Source organism: Danio aesculapii, chromosome 16 (assembly GCF_903798145.1).
Source record: "Danio aesculapii chromosome 16, fDanAes4.1, whole genome shotgun sequence".
Taxonomy (NCBI): domain Eukaryota; kingdom Metazoa; phylum Chordata; class Actinopteri; order Cypriniformes; family Danionidae; genus Danio; species Danio aesculapii.
Window position 1 is genome coordinate 37,077,081 of NC_079450.1, and position 21,622 is coordinate 37,098,702.

Genomic DNA, 21,622 nt, shown 5'->3' on the forward strand with positions numbered 1-21,622 from the left:
CCGGCTAGTTGGTTTGGTGTGTTTCACACTTCGCCTCTCATTGGGTTATCATTGGAGCTGTGTTGGACTGCCGGCTGTAAATAGTTGAATGAATGAATGATTGCATAAATGATTAGCCCCTTAAATTATATATACGGTACACTCTCAGAAATAACTGAGCTGTCACTGGGCAAAATGTCAAAGGTGCATTTTAGTGCCCAAATGTACCTAAAAAGTACCTTTGAGGTACCATTATGTTTTGAAATGGTACTGCCCCAGTGACAGCTCCTCTACCTTTATTTCTGAGAGTGTAAACAGAACAAACCACTGTTGACCAGTGACTTGCCTAATTAACCTAAATTGAACCTAATTAACCTTCTTAAGGCTTTAAAGTACTCTTTAGTCTACTAGTATCTTGCAGATTAGCCGGTAAAAAAATTATGTATTGTCATCATGGCTTATAAATGTGCCATATAAGCATACAGTAGAGTAGTTCTTAAAACCATTATGCTTTAAAATGTGTTGGAAACAATCTTTTCATTACACAGCACTTGGGAAATATTTGAAAAAGAATTACAATTTCAAAGGATTTCAATTTCAAAGCATTCTGTCTTTAACTGTAACTGTAACTATGGCAGGTAAACAAACAAAAAAGTACAAAAAATGTACAATCCCATTGCCTATGTGTCTGTAGAGGATTGTAGAATGAGCCTGAATATTCAGTCATTAGAAAATGTGAAGAGGAGCTCGATTTTTAATCCATCTGGAAGTGATTGGATCATGTTTAGTGGGTGTTTCACACAGAATAATGGTTAGTGGGGAGGGCTGGGAAGAATAAGAGGGATTTGGGAAGTCATCCGGAAAGGAAAGTCATTTCAGAGGCAGAGCGAGTTATTATCTATATTTGCATTAAAGATGATGATAGAGATTTGTTTGATTCGTTCACAGAAATAATATAGGGGTGTGCTGGTGCAATCCTATCAAAATTTGGCCCTTTTGTGTTTTTCATAATTTTGCTTAATTTAAGGTTTCTGCAGTTTTAAAAAAATGAAGTTAAATTGAATTTAAATGTTCATATAGCACAATACAACAACAGACACTGACCATTGTGTTGAACAAAAAATGTCAAATAATAAAAAAAGGTAATATGCCAGTTAAAATAATAAAATATCATACACTGCAATATATAAATTATAATATATTTTTCTATAAAAATTCTAACATTTTAAAAATAACTCAAATATGTAAAAAAAAAGAAAAAAAATGATTATGTGCTATCGGATACTTATGAAAGACAAAGACTTAAATTCATGGTACATACAAAGAAACAGCATGCTAAGGAACACTTAGATATTTTAGGCTTTTTCTAAAAGGTGACTTAAGTTTTACCTTGAACAGAGATTATAGGGATTAGTCTAATAGGTAGAGGATGGCTATTTGACCATTTTGGGCCAACAATGGCAAACGCCAGATCTCCTTTTCTCTTTAACCTTCATCTGGGAACTTTTAACAGCTTCTGATTTTATGACCTTAAACATTTGATATGTTAACAATCACGTTTCATCAAAAATCCTATTTTGGATTGAAAGTGAAGGCATAGAATTGTGCATGCTCTACAAAAATACAACATCTTCCTCAGAGTTTAGTTTTTCAGAACAAATATCTAAACATCCTTCAAATCAAGGTATATTCATTTTAGTACAAACAGAAGAAATTATGTCTTGTTTTCTAAGAGTGAATAAAATGAAGGGAGTTTATGCATAAAACAACAGCAAATTTCTGGTAATTGGGTATGAAAATTACTTTTCTGCTTGAATAAAATATATGGCATTTTGGGACACATTTGTTTTAGTTTTAAACTCATATAATTTTGATCAGTTTTACTGAAAATGAGACTTTGTGTCTTATGTATTATTCCAAGTAAATGTATCTTGATTTAAGATTTAGACTTTGCACTGGAAAACAAGGCAAAAATCAGCAGGAACAGAATGTTATTTCCATATTACATTGTTTGAGTGGTCTTTTTACATTAGGCTACATAATGACAAATTGTGTTCAGATTATTCATTAAATTAATTTACACTGTGTTAAAAAGGTCTTAAAGGGTGTATTGCGTACAACTGTTTCAAGGGTGGAGATGGGTTAGAAAATATACCCACCCCCTTGCCTAAAATAGGACAAAGTGAGTTTATTTATTTATATAAACAGTAGCTTTCATATATCAGAAAAAAAAAATTCAGACTATACTGCACAGGAACTTACATTAAGAAAGAAAATGTTTTTTCATATTAACTTTAAGTCATGACATGAGATCTTGGAGATGCTTTGATACACTTTGATACACTTGGTCATGAACTACCATTTGTTTGTTTGTACTGTTCCCTGAGGTCTATTTTCTATTTTCTTGCTCTGATTTGACCCCACTAATCAGAACAAACTGTATAAGCAAGATGAATTGTAGACTCTTGATTGTAGACATTTGATTTAGGTGAAAAATGCTAGGTTAAAAAAAGACTACATATCAACTGACCTGTAATAACAAACAAACAAATAGGGACATTGTTTCTCTTTCTCACGCTTCTGAAATGCAACATTGCTAAAACCAATATAGTCACACAGCTTCCTCTTAATTTCAGTCTTAAAGAAAAAATAAAAAACTCAGAATGACTTGTTTGCAAATGAATCCACTGTAAAAAATGAAGTTCTTACTGATGTGGTCTGCAACTTTAACATTAGATACAGTATAAAGCAACACAGGCTTATTGGATATAGGCCTGTCACAATAATCAATATATTTTATCGCACAATACATGGACATGACCTCAATTATTTTTGGTGATGCAATATATATCGCCCATATATACAAAAAAAAAATCTAGCAACATTTTAGCCCAGGATATGTGTTTTTACATTCTGATTCCAATGCCTAATTATTAAATCAATAAAATGACCATATCTAAATCAAATATTCTTAAGAATAAAATATTATGTGTTCTTTGGAGAAGTGTACTTGCATTGTGATTATATTGGATTGTCATTCTGGCATTATATAATAAGCGGCATAAAATGGTCTTAAAATGACAATAATAATGTTTATTGCAAAATATTTTGGTGCAATATATGGTACAACAAAAAATAGATATCAGGACAGGCCTAATTGGAAATGTGTTTCAGCCTGCGTTTTTGTGAAACCGCAAAATGAACTTATATGCATGTTTCTCTGCGGTTTCTAGGTAAAACAAATGCAATATGTTCATATGACGACAACAAATTTAGTTCCTTTTCACAGTAATATTACATGAAAGTATTATTGATAAATAAAAAAAAAATTGTAATAAGTTTCACAAAACATCTTAACAGTGTCTATGATTTGTAATTGAATGAATTGCCTCAACTGTCTGTCTCCATATGGACAACTTTTCTGGCGTAATCAGTTTGCTCGGTAGCTCACCTTGTACTTATGCTCTACTTGTAATGCAGAGTGCTCAGGTTCGAGTGCGGTGAAGCACGGTTCCACAAAAGAGGTAAAATCAATGTAGTATCAAGGTAAACTATGTGGTCGTGGTGCACTTGTCTCTTACATTTACTTTTGAAAACACTATTGGTTGGGTTTAGGGAAGGGTTTAGGTGTGTGATTCACTGGTCTAGGTGATCTGTAGGACAAGCCCTGCCCTCTGTTTGACATGTTTCTGAAACGTATAACAAACCTACTCTAAGTAACATATTTCAGATTTGTAATAAATGTAGACCATGCCCTCTAGTGGATTTGCCATCTGAAATGTGCAACAAAACACACATGGAGTAACTGTAGGCTGAGTCACGCATTTAGAATAAGCCTAGGGTGAATTAAAGTCTATCCACGTACCTAATGTTAGGACCAGAATCAAGGCAATGCAAATTAAAAAAAAAAATTATAATAATAATAAAAAAAATACATATACACTGTGTATATATATATATATATATATATATATATATATATATATATATATATATATATATATATATATATATAAAAAAAATTTCCACAACTTTTTCAGACTGCACAGCATTCCTCCGAGCTTGTCTCATTATTTATCTAATACATCTTGAAAAAGTGGGTGGAGTTAAATTGACAGTGATGTAGAAGTAGGTGTTGATCTTCTGTGGAGGAGGTGGAGGACACTATTGCATAATAAAATAGCTTATTCCACAAAGACTAGTTTTTAGATTAGCAGGAAAGTTTCGAGTTCTGGAAAGTACAGGATGTTTTTTATAGTACAATGACCTCTTATGTCAGCTGATTAAGGGAATTTTTAATAGTCTGTACATGACCCCTTTAAACATGTTGTAACATTGTTTCTTTGAGGTCATCTAAAAGTTGCAAATGGCTTTCAGCATGTTACATCAGTGCTCATTTTGCTGATTAATCAGATACAGTTGAAGAAGCTCAATATGTTTTAAACTTTGGCTTTGATTTCCCGACTAGTTACATGAAGTTCTCCTAAAAGAGAAACAGCTCTGAGGTTCACTACTTAACCTGTGCTTATTTACAGGTCTCTCAGATTAACAAAATATGTAAAAGGAAAGGACTCCCAAAAAGAAAACTCTGTCATAACTCACTCATAATCTTCATCTTGTTCCAAATTTATGATTTGTTTTTATATTAGTAAAAATTTGTATTTTTCTTTAAATTTCTGATCAAGTACACATTGAGTACACAAAACAACCTCAGAGGTCTGGAACTACATTTTTGGGGTGAACGGTTCCTTTAGTGTCTACAAATGACGATAGAAAAATAGAAGATATAGGATCAAATGTAATTATACGGTATCTTAATGAGGTTTTTTGTGTGTTTGTGTTTCAGACAGAAAGTGAAAGGCAGAGCTGGAAGCCGGTGCTGGTGATGCTGACGGAGAAAGATCTGCTGCTGTTTGACAGTATGCCACGCATGAGAGAACACTGGCTCACCCCGACACACACCTACCCTCTGCTCGCCACACGGTACACACACACACACACACACACACACACACATACAAAGGCGTACTGCTCATTCATACAAAAACAATCACAGCACACACTTCTGTTGAACACATGCCTCTGTACAACAGCATGCAAATATACATTTGCATGCCAGCTGGCAGAGAAGCCAATCGGGAACTGAAACGCACAACTGCAGTCTTTCTCAGCCAGTTGGAAAGAAACAGTAAAAACGCATTTTAAATGCCCGTCTGAGCAGCAACTATTACTACAAGGGAAAGATTTGAGGTCCAATTTTAACTGGACTACAGCCCGGATCTCAATCCAGAGCTGATAGGGCAGTTATCACAGCCTCTACTGGCATTTGCTAATGTTTTGTTGACCCTAAAATGGCAGAAAGCGTAGCTATGCTTTTTTGTTGTTATTTCTCAGAACTTTTCTAAACTTATTTTGGCTCGACTTGCTCTGTGAAATCTCAAGTTTCTGTCAAGTCGGGCAGCTGTGCCAATGGTGAAAGCTCATTGGAGCAAATCCCATGCTGGGATATAGAATGCCACAGTGCCTGTCCACTTTTTTTCAGTGGTTTCAGAAGTTGTTTTACTATTTATTTTTGTTCCATAGAAAGTTTAAAAAAAGAATAAATAAATGCTTTGTTCAAGAGCCATTACCCCCCCTTGCCCATCTCAGCAGGGTGTTTTCACACCTCTAGTTTGAAAAAGGTCAGGAAAGTTGGTGAGTCCAGCTTTGTTTAGATGGGAGTGTCCAGTGGCTAAGGAGGGAAGGGTTTGCATGAAAAGTGGAGTTTCATTAGGTGCACTACAGCTGATTTTCACAACGGCAACACAGACGCATGGGTGATAGTCAGTGATTCGGAGAGCAGCGTTTACAGAGGATCTGAGAGCTGTGTGGAAGTGGAGAATTTTCAGTCCATAATATTGTAGTGATATTACTGTAAACTTAGTAACTAAATCATTTTGACTAAGGTATGTCTTTAAAAACTGAAAGAGTACTGCTGTCCACACGCAAGCTGTGCTCTTATCACAGGGGAAATGGAAAGAAAACCTTGGTTGCGGCACATTTATAAAAGAAACACTGACGATTCTACTACTTGTTTGAATTATGGTTGGCAGTCCAATGTGGCGTCTCTCTGAACACTGTAACGGGTAAAAAGAGTCTTCTAAGCTATATCATGCATATTAATGAAGTTGCATCTCGTTCACAATAGAGTATGCTGATTGGTTCGAACCAAGACTTTCTCATGAATTAATGAATAGATGTGCTGAAAACTCAATGGCGTCATGTTGTACCGGCCTTTACAGACATCTAGAAAACCATCCCTAAACCAAGTCACGTGCAAGTAAACTCTCATCACATTGGTTCATTTTAATCAAGCCTACAGAACTGTTAACTGTGAACACAAGCTGTAAACTTTTGCCTTTTTAAAATGTCATTGTAGCTGACGACAATATGAATAATAGCTGTATCAATAAAAATACAGCTATAATAAACATAGCTGTATTTTTATTGATACAGCTATTATTCATATTGTCGTCAGCTACGATGACATTTTAAAAAGGCAAAAGTTTACAGCTTGTGTTCACAGTTAACAGTTTAACAATGTTCTCAGTGGTTAGCACTGTCACCTCACAACAAGATGGTCACTGGTTCGAGCCCGACTGGGTCAGTATGCATTTCTATGTGGAGTATGCATGTTCTCCCTGTGTTCGTGTGAGTTTCCTCTGGGTGTTTCAGTTAACTCCCACAGTCCAAAGACATGTGGTATAGGTGAATTGAATAGGCTAAATTGGCTATAGTGTATGTTCAATTCAATTTCAGTTTCAATTTATCTTTATTTTTATAGCACTTTTACAATGTAGATTGTGTCAAAGAAGCTTAACATGGAAGTTCTAGTAAATTGTGTCAGTCTAGTTTTCAGAGTTTAAGTTCAGTTTAGTTATTTTCAGTGTGGTTTAAATTTCACTGCTGAAAGTCCAAACACTGCAGAGCAAGTCCATTGATGCGCAGCTCCACAAGTCCCAAACCAAACAAGTCAGTGGCGACAGTGGTGAGGAGCAAACTTCACCAATTGACAAAAGTAAAGTAAAAAAAAACCTAGAGAGCAACCAGGCTCAGTTGGGCTTGACCATTTCTTCCTCCCAAATTTCCTGTGCAAAGCTGAAGTCTCCGTGCCGGAGGCTGGAGAACACTGGACATCCATCGTATGTGTGTGAATGCAAGTGTGTATGAGTGTTTCCCAGTACTGGGTTGTGGCTGGAAGTGCATCTGCTGCATAAAACATATGCTGGATAAGTTAGCAGTTCGTTCCGCTGTGGCAACCCCTAATAAACAAAGGGACTAAGCCGGAGGAAAATGAATGAATAATTGACAAAACTGCACAATATAGGATTACGAAATCAAAATATTAAGCACTTCTATTCCTTAAAAACATTTTTGTTGTATTATTAGTCATAATATTGACATCACAGAAATAAATAATTATGTTTTAGAAAACGTAGCATGTGAATAATATGCCTTTTGCAATTTATTCTAGTATAACCATGGTATTTTTTTAAGTATCTTGAAAAATGTAAATATGAAACGCATGCATGCTTTATTATTTCAATGTATTGGTTGGGATAACCACTTTAGTTGAATCATCTCATTTTTGAGGGATAAATCATATCCACAATTGTTTTTTAGTTTTTTTTTGTAATTTCCATTTGGGCCGCACAATATATCGTTTGAGCATCGATATCGCAATGTGTGCGTCTGCAATAGTCACATCACACGATATGCTATATTGAGTTGAGAGTCCACAAGTGAAAACACATTCGATTTGTGAAGTCACTGCAGAATTGAACCATTATAGAGTGAAAGTTTAACATTTCATTTTCATGTGTTTTAAGGCCTATGTAGATATTTTAAGAGTTAAAGCATATTAAGGGAACATAAAAAAGGTAAAAAAAAAATACAATTTTATTGAATTATTTATATGATCAAGACTAGAATGCTCTTTTACATTTGATTATTGAATTTATGTACCCGAATACTGTCCCTAGAAAACCATAAAGCACTGTTTATTTCATTTTAAAATTTGCTCCAATGTGTTTATTTATGACTGTATTTATTTTTTTTTGTAATGTTTATTATATGTAGATCATAAATTACATAAAACATATATATATATATATATATATATATATATATATATATATATATATATATATATATATATATATATATATATATATTTATGTACACAAGATATAGTACGGGGAAAAGAATATTGCAATGTTGAATTTTACCATGCAGCCATAATTATCATCATATATCTTAAAGCAGTGTTACCCAACTCTGTTCCTGAAGGTACACCAAAAGTACAGCAATTTTAGATGTCTCCATTATCTGACCTATAAACCTCAGGTTTTGGAGTCTCTTCTAATGTTCTGATGAGTTAATTGAGGTGTGTTTGATTAAGGAGAGGTTAAAAATGTGTACTGTTGGTTTACCTTAAGGAACAGTGTTGGGAAGCACTGTTTTAAAGGACCACAGTGTTGCCAGGGTTTGTTTTTCTATTCCTCAGTGATGGCGAGACTTTAAACTCGAATGAACAATAAAACAAATCTCTTAAGCTGAGTTTGTGATTGTAGGCTGGTGCATTCTGGTCCAGATAAGGGATCACCGCAGCCTGGTGGGGAGCTGTGCTTTGCTACACGGACAGGAACCAGATTAGGAATCGAAGCCCACCTGTTCAGGGCAGAGACCTGCAAAGACTTGTCACTTTGGACCAGACACATAGTCACGGGCTGCCACACATCTGCAGAGATGATCAAAGAGGTCACCACCAGTGAGTATCCATTCATCTAGCTTATTTTTTTTGTTTTAAATAAAATTCTAGTTATTTTTTTATTTTATTTTCAGCTAGCATCTGGAATTTTGCAATTTGTGTTGACCTAAGTTATTTTCTTGTGTATCTAGCTTTCTTGGTTTTGTTTACATTTGTTTTTTGGCTATATATATATATATATATATATATATATATATATATATATATATATATATATATATATATATATACAGTATATGTGTGTATAAATATGTATGTATATATATATATGTATGTATATATGTATATATATATATGTATATATGTGTATATATATATATATATATATATATATATATATATATATGTATGTATGTATGTATGTATGTATGTATGTATGTATGTATGTATGTATGTATGTATGTATGTATGTATGTATATATGTGTATATATATATGTATATATGTATATATGTATATATATATATATATATATGTATATATATATATATGTATATATATGTATATATATATGTATATATATATATATATATATATGTATATATGTATGTATGTATGTGTGTGTGTGTGTGTGTGTATACAGTATTTAATATCTGAAGGGGATCAAAACCTTTTATCAGAGTTCTCCTAAAGCTATTGAACAATACATATTCTTGTTTTAGGGCGATTTTGAAAAAAAAAAAAACTGCACTTAATTTTTTAGTTTTCAGAGTTTTAGGTGCGAAAAATGCCATTGTTCTGTAAATAAAAGGCAGAAACGCATAACATTCTTTCAGTTTTTAAACGGGTATGAAACCCCCTCTTTCAGTTCAAGTCTACCTCCGAATTTTTTCATGATGGGTGTGGAGTGCTGCGAGCTGAAGGAGGAGTGGGCGTGGCCAGCAGAGCAGGCGAAAAGAGGGGAGCGAACAACTGTCAGTTGGCTCACATAATTAGATGCAAACCGGGGGAGACCCATGTTTACAAAATTAAAATGCAAAGAAATAAACAGTAAGTAATGTAATGCCCTGCTATGTTACTCATAATTTCATATGCACATAACCACAATTTGTTCTATCATTATAAAGATAATCATGTTTATATAAACGCTATAAATGAGGAGGACTTCTCTCCTTCTGAATACCCGAGTCTGAATGCAGACACCAACCTTTAGCCCTGCTGGTAATCTGGAGGATTTTAAATATATGGTGAACACAGCAGCACAGATAGGTGATGCGTCTGAATGGTAACAAACTCTAGTGATAAAAGACAAAGTCCGCCATTCTTCGCCATTCAGCTCTCCTGACAAAAATGCTTGCTGCAAAGCAACAGCTTTGCTGCATCGGCCCGGACAGCATCGCGGGGAAAAACGTTCAACAAACTCTGTGGCTCATGGAAACAAACACATACGACCCTTCATAAATGGCTCTCACTGCGTGGCAGGTCTGTCTTGCCTTCGGAAAGCACGTGCTGTCATGAATAATTAAGAAGCAGGGTCTTCTCATAGGATAAGAAAACTCAGCTATGAATAATAATGAGAAACCGACATGTCAACTCTGGACAGGCAGATCGGCGCTACGTCATGGATTTTGATCCCTCCTCAAAAATGATTTTAAACCCGTAAGATGAAATTAGCTGAAAAAAGCTCAAAATCATCCAGTTTTACCCACAATTAAAGCTAAAAGGTGCTAACGTCATCTTAAATGATGCTCAACACACACAAATCTTTTAAAATCTCAAAAAAAGTGCTTGAGGGTTTCTTGAACCTTTATTTGAAAACAGTGTTGTGTAAACCAGTGTTTTCCAACCCTTTTCCTGGAGGCACACCAACAGTACATATTTTGAATGTCTCCCTTATCTAGCCCATTAACTTCAGGTTTTGGAGTCTCTTCTAATGTTCTGATGAGTTGATTCAGGTGTGTTTGATTAGGGAGAGGTTGAAAATGTGTACTGTTGGTGTGCCTTCAGGAACAGGGTTGGGAAACACTATGTGTAAACATACCCTGGTTGAAATTATAAAATATGATTGACACACCAGTTTATCCACACTAAAGCAACAATGCAACTCTTACACAAACAGTCATGTCAATTCAGAGTAGCAGAGTAATTGTATTTTTGTTATACAAATGTATTTAGCAGAATAATTATATTTGTTGACCAAAAAGTTCCATTTATCAAAGCAGTTGCACTTGGTTTAAGACTAAATGAAATGGTTAATAAATGTGTCAGTATGGTGCATTAAATGTGATGTCATTTAATTTAGAAAGTTTTGAACGATATATTGTTTAACATTTTTCATATGTAAAAGGTCCTGGTTAGACTCAAATTAAAAGTCTAATTTCTATTGCCTATATGTTGATATTTAAATGCGTTTTAAATGACTTACTGGGTAATTAAGTTACTTACTGGTGGCATGGTGGCTCAGTGGTTAGCACTGTCGCTTCACAGCAAGAATGTAGCTGGTTCGAGTCCTGGCTGGGCCAGTTGGCATTTCTGTCTAAAGTTTGCATGTTGTCCTCATGTTGGCATGGGTTTCCTCCGGGTTCTTCATAGGGGTGTGAACCTAGACTGATCTCGCAGTTCGGTTCGGTTACGATTATCATGCCTTTGATTCAGTTTGATTTGATATGGCGATGCATCACGGTGCATTGACAATGCTTTCTATACACAATTTGATATTTTACTCAGCAACACAATAATTCTTGTATTAAAATGTAGAAACATATTTATATTTTATTTGTAATACAATTTTGTACTTTAATACAATAATAATACAATAATACAATAATAAGCAATCAGATATATTGTCACCTTGGAATTATAAGGTTTTATCTGCATTCTAAATGATTTTGAGATATTGAGCTTCAAAGTTTTTGCATTCCATTTAGCAAACAGTATGTGTGTAACATTTGTTTTTGTTTTTTTTATAAAAAGTCTTAAAATGTAAACAACTTATAAAAACATCCCATAATGTAAATAAGTTAAGATTTAATAAGAATATGTCAATAACTCAATTTTGACCAAAATGTCAGATAGAACCTCATAATTCTAAGGTGACGATATGTGTTGTACCTTTAATTTTACCTGATTAAAGAAAACACTGTTTTTGAATGTATAAAACAAAGCTACAGTACATGCACAGAACAACATGAGCAGTTATAGCAAATAAATAAATGTAATTATAATCTCGCTTGCTTTTTGAGCATTGTTGAGCATGTTCTTAAACGCCTATGATTTATCACGCGCTCAACAGAAAAAGCTGCGATTGGCTCTAACGGTCAGCGCGGATCTGGTGCTGTTTAACAAACGGTGACACGGACACTGATGTTAAACGGCGCAGCGATCAGCTTAAAGATGGCGACGCTGTGGAGAAAACCCGCTCTGCAGACATGCTCAGGTCTGGATCCACAAGTACCATTATTGTTGCAACCAGCTAAGAGAGGAGGTAAAACGTTTCCTCACGAACACGCCAGCAGGTCAAAGGGGCCACAGAGAGTGAGAGAGAGTTTACAGCTTTCATTTATTTCTAGCTGGGTTCTAATTTATTTCCATGTCAGTGAAAGGCTGTCCAGCAAACTCACAAGCAGTAAATTGCGCACACCTATGTATAAGTAGTTGAAGCATTTTAATTACACACAGTCTCCTCCCTCGACATAGTAAGCTACCACCATATAACGCATAAGTGATAAATTATGTCAGTACATAATAAACCAGTTATGATTATTACTGAACCAATGCCAAATTGTTCGTGTCTGCATCACGGTGCATCGAAGACCCAATTAATTTTGACACCCCTAGTGCTCCAGTTTCCCCCACAGTACAAAGACATGCGCTATAGGTGAATTAGATTAACTAAATTGGCCATTGTGTATGAGAGAGTGTGTGGGTGTTTCCCAGTACTGGGCAGAAAGTGGATCCGCTGCGTAAAACATGTGCTGGACTAGTTGACAATTCATTTCGCTGTGGCGAACCCTGATAAATAAGGGACTAAGCTGAAGGAGAATGAATGAATGAATGAGTAATTTAAATAAATTTTTAATGATGTAATTAGTAATGAATTACTTTTTAGAAGTAACTTACACACCACTGCTTGTGAGTTTTTAAAATATAATAAACACACACACTTCTGTCCGGTGGAGATTTGTGGCTTCTCACAAGCTCCCATGCGAAGATAAACACTTTTCTGCCATCTGAAGTCATGGTTTGTGTCTCCTACTGTACTGCGAATCCCCAAACACTCTGTTCTGCGCCGCAATAATGCTGACTTTTGGATGTGCGTTAGTTATTCCGAAGTTTAAGTCAAGAGCGTATTTTTAGAAAGGAATGCCATGGCAGAGTTCCTGTGTGGTCTCAATGCAGCAGGCGAGGGGCACCGAGCAAAGCATTCTGGGAATTGAGTCTCTCAGGCCGTCCCTGAGCTGGAGCCGATAGGAAATGATCTGCTGTTTGCTGAACTGCCTGTTTGAGCCCCTGGAGATCACTGCGCCTTATTTGGAGATCTTACGCTTTTTTTCCCCGACTTCTGTCAGATGTTTTAACTGTTCGGAGATCAGGCTTTGAGATAATTTACACTTAACCTACAAAGCTAGACGGAGATTAAACCGAGCCATGATTAATGTTGATTTTTTTTTTTGAGAAAAGGTACCCTCTAAAAATTTAACAGGAAGAAAAAAAACATTAAAAATAGACTGACCTTGTTACAACATGCTCAAATGTCTAATTAATACTTTTGGGAGAACATTATAATTACTTTGTTGCTCAAAGTCAGATGCAGCAGTTCCTGTCAAAACTCACCAGAGTGCTTTAAGCACGATGAATAGCATGTTCCACTGGATTTGATATATTAGTTCCTTTAAAAAGATTGTGTTTGCGTCAGAATCTTGGAGCTGCTCCATATTTGGGATTTTATGGGAAAGGCCTGTTTAGCAGCCGGTGTCCCATTACCTGTGTTTAGTCTGATCTACTAATCTTTTCACAGCAGTTTGTGTCTCCAAAGACTTGTTCTCAGTTTGTGGTTTCTTGTGTGACATTGCATATTTCTCTATGTGTGTGTGTGTGTGTGTGTGTGTGCTGGTTTTAGTGGTTTAACAGGGCATTTTTTGTGTATAATGACATGGGTATGACATATTTGTACTCTATTATGGTGGTTTATGAGGATATGCCTGATGTCCTTGCAATTCAAAATGCTTAAAGCCCCCATGAAACGGAAGCTATGACAGTTTTTTTTGTTTGTTTGTTTTTTGTATTGTAATGCAGTTTCTAGAGAAACAGAATATTAAATGAGAAAAAAGTGGGCGTGGCTTGTTTTTTTTACCACAACTTGATTGGATGTAGTAAAATAGGCATTTCATTCAGAAAAATGGGGAAAAGGTTTTGGGGAGAGTTATTACAACCTAACAGACTCCTCCTCACCATTTCTGTTTGTTGTCAAAACTGACAGTTGAACCAGCGTGGTTAAATAGCCACGTCAATTCCTAAGACATATTTGTAATCTGACAATTTAACTAAAAACAAACAGGAAGTGCATTTTCAGATGTCAATTAAAGAAATAGAGATAGAACGTCAAACATATATATATTTTTTTATGACATGCACAGATGAGTTGTTAACCACAAAACTAGCAATGTGAGCCAACAAAGTCAAACTCTAAGAAAAATCAATTTCTTGGGGACTTTATTCATGCATAACTTAACCAGTTTGCCACAGGTTTCTTGTGAGGGCTGGATTTAGAGGTTGAATCATATAATCAGCATTTTTTTCTTTATAAAATACAATATGCCTATGGAGAGTGCCTGTAAACCAACAAAACCAATGTGTTTGTGTGCGTGTGTGTGACATACATTATAGTCTCCTGGGCAATGTTGTCAACAAGCTTCATGCAAACCTGAACTTCAGTATTTTCCTAGACTCGTTGCAGCAGCTTTTTCAGTTCCTGTAGATTTTTAATCCACTTTCTGAATATATTTTGTCCCAGTTTACTTTACTTTGTAATCCTCACTTAAACAAATGAACGAGGTGTCTAGCAACCACTAGTAAATATGTGTAAACATAATAAAATGTATATGGTCTGAATAATTTTGGGTTTGACTATACATAAATATAAAAAGCTAATAAAACAATCTTGATAAATACAAATAAACACACACACACACGCACACACACACACACACACACACACACACACACACACACGAAAAAGTATAAAATGTATAAAGAAATTGGTAACACTATAATCTACACACTATTAATCATTTATAAAGCATTTTAACTAATAGTTAATGTATTATTTAAGCATTAGCTCTACATTAATAGATGTTAATAAGCAGTTTATTACTGCAGATACAAATGCTTTATTCTTGACTTAAAAGCACATTTATGACGTGCTTAATGATTGTATTTTCATACTTTGTGAATGATTTATTTTTTTCATTAATAAATTGTTGGATCATTTACCAAACAGTTATTTGAGTGACGTTGTTGTTTTTTAAAGATTATTCAGAATAAGTGAATAATAAACTATTCAAATGAACATTTATATCTTATTATTCAGGCATACTGTATACTAATAGTTAATGTGTATGTTAATAAATGCTTTATTAACTCAGCTTCCTCCAGTTTTGTGACCTAATCTAAAGTGAGGACTATTAATGCTTTATAAATCCATTATAAATGACAATTAAAAGCTCAGTTATAATCTAAACAGGATAAAAGGAGAAAATATACGACTTTATTCATTTCTGTTTATTTGAAGATACACAAACGAAACTGTATCAAATGAAAAATAAATCTTTGCAACCTTATTTAAAATAAAATTACCGTACAGTTTAAACATCGCTAAATAACATTGAAATGTTGTACCATAATATATTGTTAATTTACTATATTGTTGTTGTTTTATACAATTTAATGTCATATTTTGACACTCCTGTTATTCAGAAATGTTTGAACTTTACAGCAATTTTACTTTTTATATACGATTTCAAAGATTTATTTTTTATTTAATACCGAGACCTTAATTTTCATTTATTAGGGATTTATAAGTTGTCCTCAATTTAAATTAGGTCAGAAAACTGGATGAAGTTGAGTTAATAAAGCATTTATTAACAGAAACAATTAACGATTAGTATATGCCTGAAAACTAATATATACGTGTTGATTTAAATAATTTATTAATCCTTTACTAACTCATTCTAAATTAACTTAAAACCCCCACCTACTCTTAAATACAAATGATTTGTAAATAAGGCAATACTTAATATAGTAATGAAGAATTAATCAGTAGCAAAGTATGAAAGTACAATTATTAGGCACATTATAAATGTATTTTTAAGTCAAGAATAGAGCATTCATTGATGATTCATAGAGTGTAGTTATTATAAAGTGTTACCAAAAATTTTAATAACTATGAATATATTTAAATAAATAAATACTTTATGATTATTATTATTATTATTATTATTATTATTATTGTTGTTGTTGTTGTTGTTGTTTCCTTGTTCTGTTTAGTTGTTAAATAAATAAATACTTTGTTATTATTATTATTATTATTACTATTATTATTATTATTATTATTTTATTATTATTATTATTATTATTATTATTATTATTATTATTATTATTATTATTATTGTTGTTGTTATTGTTGTTGTTGTTGTTGTTGTTTCCTTGTTCTGTTTAGTTGTTAAATAAATAAATACTTTGTTATTATTATTATTATTATTATTATTATTATTATTATTATTATTATTATTATTATTATTATTATTATTATTATTATTATTATTGTTGTTGTTACCTTGTTCTGTTTAGTTGTTTAGTTGTTAAATAAATAAATACTTTATTATTATTACTATTATTATTATTATTTTATTATTATTATTATTATTATTATTATTATTATTATTGTTGTTGTTTCCTTGTTCTGTTTAGTTGTTATTAAAAATTTTAATAATTTATTCATTGATAATACAAATTTATTACTTTATAAATTAACATACACTATAAAAAATGCTGGGTTTCACATAACCGATTTGTTTTTGGACAACATGAAGGCATTAAATAATAATTTAATAATAATAAGTTAAAAAATATCAAGAATTGTGTTGTTTTAGCTCATTAAGTAGATTGAACAAACAGCAAATGTCTTTTTTTTTCTTTTTCTTTTTTTTTGAGTATAGAATAACAGTGGCACTTTTTGCAAAGCTGTTGCAGTTTAGAGTTCACTCATAGTGAAATGTAAGCTGTTTGTGCCTGTCTGGTGGGAACGAGTCCCTCTGTCCCGAAAATCTGTCTGCTTGGATGGGGATAGAGTTACAGTATTGTCAAGAGTAACATGGGAACAGTGTTTCCAAATTACCCCCCTTTTATGAGCCCCTTACCCAGACTCAGTCATTACTAAGTGTTTGACTATTTAAGATTTTAGGCACGACACTGCAGTTGAAGAGTGTAAAAAACAAATAAACAAAAAGCAATATTTATTGCCACACTTCCCCAGTTGATTATTCACATTAAGAATTGAAAAGTGTTAGGGAAACATTAGGGAAAAAATGCATTGGAAAAAAAAGATCATTGGCATGTTGGGAGTCTATTGTTATCACTCCATAAATCAGAAAATACTCTGAACAACCAGAAAAAATATCACTTTTTTGTTGTTGTTGTAGAATAACATCATGTCCTAACAAAACACGATGGGACAAATTGGATTTCTACATCAAACACAACTTGACAAACACTTATACCAAAATACCAAAGCCATTCAGAAGAGCAGAATACTACACAACGCTGCTAATAAAACGGACACATTTTTAGTCTAATTATTATATATTAAGGCATCATGGTGGTGCAGTGGGTAGCACGATCGCCTCACAGCAAGAAAGTCTCTGGTTCGAGCCTTGGCTGGGTCAGTTGACATGACAGTTTGCATGTTCTCTCTGTGTTCGCCTGGGTTTCTTTCTTCTCTGGTTTCTTTCATGGGTTACAGCTGGAAGGGCATCCGCTACGTAAAACATGCTGGATAAGTTGGCGGTTCATTCCGCTGTGGCTACCTCGGATTAATAAAGGGACTAAGCCGAAAAGAAAATGAGTGAATGAATTATATATTAAACATCTTTAACTTTAACGTATATGCTGAGTCTGATGTTGGTTTGCAATGAGTGACATCAAGCAAACTGATGTTTGCTAGTTATTTTCTTTATCAAGATCTGAGGTAAACAATCTCCTGCCGCTTTCAGTTTGGCAATAAATGTCATTCAAACTGCCATTAGTAGCATTAAACACTGAATAAAGCATATAATCAGCACATGAGATCGTAGTCTTTTTTTGTTGTTGTTTCAGACATGACGTACAGAAGCAGAAAAAGAAGACATTTCTAAAATAGAAAGTTTGCTGTCCTGCGTGGTTAGGACAAAATGCAAAACATTTTTTACCATGTTGCAGTATCACGTCACAAGTAGCGAGGACATGTTGTATTATAAAATCAGGTAAATTATGTACAGTACAAAATGTACAGTGACTCTCTGTAAAAACCTTCAGAATACAAATATGAATTAAAGTGAAGTCTGGGGTTTGTATGTGCTGCTGAAGTGATGGTTCAATTTGAAAAAAGGGTTTTTAAAAATATATGTATTGTGTATATATGTATGTATTGAGTGGTTCTAAATGGTGGGCTTCAGCAAAAAAAAAAACTTTCATCATCAAGCAGTGCACTAATAAGAGAATAACATCTGCAGTGCGGGGCTAATTCAGTTGCGCTAACAATATTTTTTACGATAAAACATTTCACTAGAAAGATGTAATTTTTATTAGCTCCAACTTGAATCCTTTGTTTATGTAATGCAGGGGTGTCAAAATCAGTTCCTGGGGGCCGCAGTTCTGCACGGTTTAGTTCCAACTCTTATTAAACACACCTTATTGTACTAAATGAGTCCTTCAGGCTTGTTTGAAACCTACAAGCAAGTGTGTTGAAGCAGGGTTGAAATTAAACTGTGTAGGGATTTGAGACTTCAGGAACTGAATTTGACACCCCTGATGTAATGATATTAAAATAAACAAATGAAATATATTTTTCAGATCTAAATTATTCTAATTCAGACTACAAAACTGTCAAGGTGCAAACATTGAGTCTTGAAAACACTATGAATGAAAGCAGATGCTCTGACTCTTATTGGCTGTTGCCTTTATAAGTATTTATTTTCAGCTTTGGGTTCAGTTGAGGTTTGGGTTGATCAAATTTAGATAACCAATGCATAAAATAGTTGTCAATTATCACACAACATGTCTGGAATACGTATATTGCAGATAGTAATATTGTGATAACAAGACTTTTGTGATATATTGTGCAGCCCAGCCAATGCCATTCAATTATTGTGCTGTCAATTTCACAGCTCAAAATCAGAAGTGTGATTTCCCAAGCTGCACACCACTTTTCTGTTCATTGTAAGTACTGAATTATAGACCTATACATGCACATAAGTATTAAAATGTGCTAATGCATGTTGAAATCTCCTTAGAGCTTGGTGCTTATAGTTATTCAGCCGCACCACTTAAAATAGAAACCTTTTGTTTATTTTGTTTCTATTGTCTCAAAGATTAAAGGCACAAGCACTTTCCCAATTAGTCTGCTGTAATCAATGTGTACTCAAATGTGGGGGGTTTAATAATGTCAGCATTGTGACACTTGGCATTTTAAAATGTTGAAAAGTAAACATTTGTTTGTATTGAATAAGTGAAGTTTCACAAACTAATTTCAGGAGGAGCACGTGATATGATTGAGCATGCCTGGCTTGTCATCTGTAATCATTAGTGACCCAGGCTTACTATAAATAGATCATTTTCTCCCTACTGCTCTAGCTTCGTTTTGGAAGAATCCCCCCTTTCACCCCATCTCCTCCTTTTCCTCCCTTTTCTAAGGGGGGCTCTCGAGACCTACCTGATCTTGGATCATCTTGTATGCATTATTAACCGGGCAGGAGCCTTGGGCTCAAGTATCTCCGAGCTCAGGGTTCTCTCCCGGGAGAGAACAATCACATCATGTACCTCATGACATGACAATCACATCATGTACCTCACTCAGAACATGCATTAGGGCTTCCCCTACCATAACACACCTAAAACACAGATTGCTGTAAAACTCGTCAATGGCAGGGAATCGTTTTCTCTCGTTAACTGCAGGGAAAGAGTTAAATGAAATCATATATTTATTTGACACACATCATAATACCAGCCATACATGTAAAGCACAAATAGTGTCCTTCAATTCGGTCATGTCTGGCGACCGCCATCCATAAGTCAATCTCCATCTGTTTGTTCCATTGCTCCATTTGTTAGATATTTGCTCACACTTTCTTTTGCAGTCTGAAGCACATCAAACGCACAAATCGCTAAATTCACAACAAAAGAAGTATAATCCCATCTTTGCTTTGACTTCACATGTAAATCACTTGCGCTTCATCCGTGTCTGCTTACTGCACAAACTGAAACCCCTAACCAACCATTTGATGTTTTATGAGATTATTAAAATTTTTTGCAATTCTTTTGCATTTAAGTCAAGTATTTTGCAGGATCACAAATAATTGTGGCTTTTTGTTGATTTTGTGTTGGATTCAGTGTTCGCAGTCTGGCATGGACTAAACTGTGGCTGTACTGGTTATTTTGTGAAGCTATTGTAAATTCCTCTGCTAAGCCTTTCAAAAGTGAAGTGCAGGTGGTTTGCGACTGCTTGAAAGCCCGTCTGGTGGGAAAGATCCCTCTGTCCTGAAGATCTGTCTGGATAAGGTTACAGTATTGTCAACAGTGTATCCAAATCTCCCCTTTTTACAAGCCCCTCGCCCAGAGCCACTCATTAATAGGTGTGTGAGGATTTAATGTCAGTGTTGTTCAGATTTAATGGTTAAATTGCAGAAGAAGATGTTTTATGTTATTGCAGTGATGATCTAATCAGGGTAATGGACTGTACCACGGATAAAGCCGAGGGGATTCACTATGTGAAAAGAACACACTAGACTCGCAATTACCAGCGCAAAGAGTGCATCAGAGAGGCTTTATTGGGGCAAATGGAGGGAACAGCAGAAGTGGATCACTGGCACACACACAATAGACATGCTAACAGTGGTTTTCCACACGTCCTGATGAGCTGTGATTGAATGAATTGGAGGACTGATACTGGATACATGGAGTCCTTCGACGTATTTGATGAGATTGAGGCAGGTATTGAGCAGAGATTATGGGTGATGAATAATGTAGCAATTATCTGGCCAATCAAAGGTCATTTATCTCACAGATGGAAGATTCTTACATTTTTATTCCTCTTCTAATGGAATTCAGCACAGACTAAAAAGACAGTTCAGATCACTGATACTGATAATCTTATTGATTAGATTTTTATTCTTTTTCTAAACTGGACCATGTCATTTAATAGCATCTGAATGGATCATTTACAAAGTTAAGGTAGTCTTAATACTTTTATTATTTCTTTTTTTTATCTTTGTCTTTTATTAGTTATACATTTTGAGCATTTTAATGAAGTGATGTTAATAAATAATAATACATAAATAAATAAATACACTCTGGCTTGCTTTGTAGGGAATTGTAGAGCTGCTCTACAATGAATACCATCAAACAATAACATTTATATTTAACCAGTCTGAATATTAGCAAAACCAGCATTTCTTCTGAAATAAATATTCTTTATGCATAGATCCACACTATGATGAAAATTCATACCTTCCTTTATTAAATATTCATCTCTGTAAAGCTGCGTTTGACACAATTCTGCAATCTATAAAGACATAAGAAATAAAATAACTAAATAAAAACAAATAAAAGTGAATAAATGAATGATAAAATAAGTGACTGAAAA

The 21,622-nt window shown here is 34.2% G+C and overlaps 1 protein-coding gene across 1 annotated transcript in view; it reads left to right on the forward strand.

Moving 5' to 3' along the window:
- Window positions 1-21,622, forward strand: part of sntb1 (syntrophin, basic 1) — an 88,982-nt gene that overhangs the window by 60,004 nt on the left and 7,356 nt on the right. The window contains exons 4-5 of the mRNA XM_056476146.1: window positions 4,826-4,962; window positions 8,592-8,788. Coding sequence (XP_056332121.1) covers window positions 4,826-4,962; window positions 8,592-8,788 — 334 coding nt within the window. The remainder of the gene's footprint in view (window positions 1-4,825; window positions 4,963-8,591; window positions 8,789-21,622) is intronic.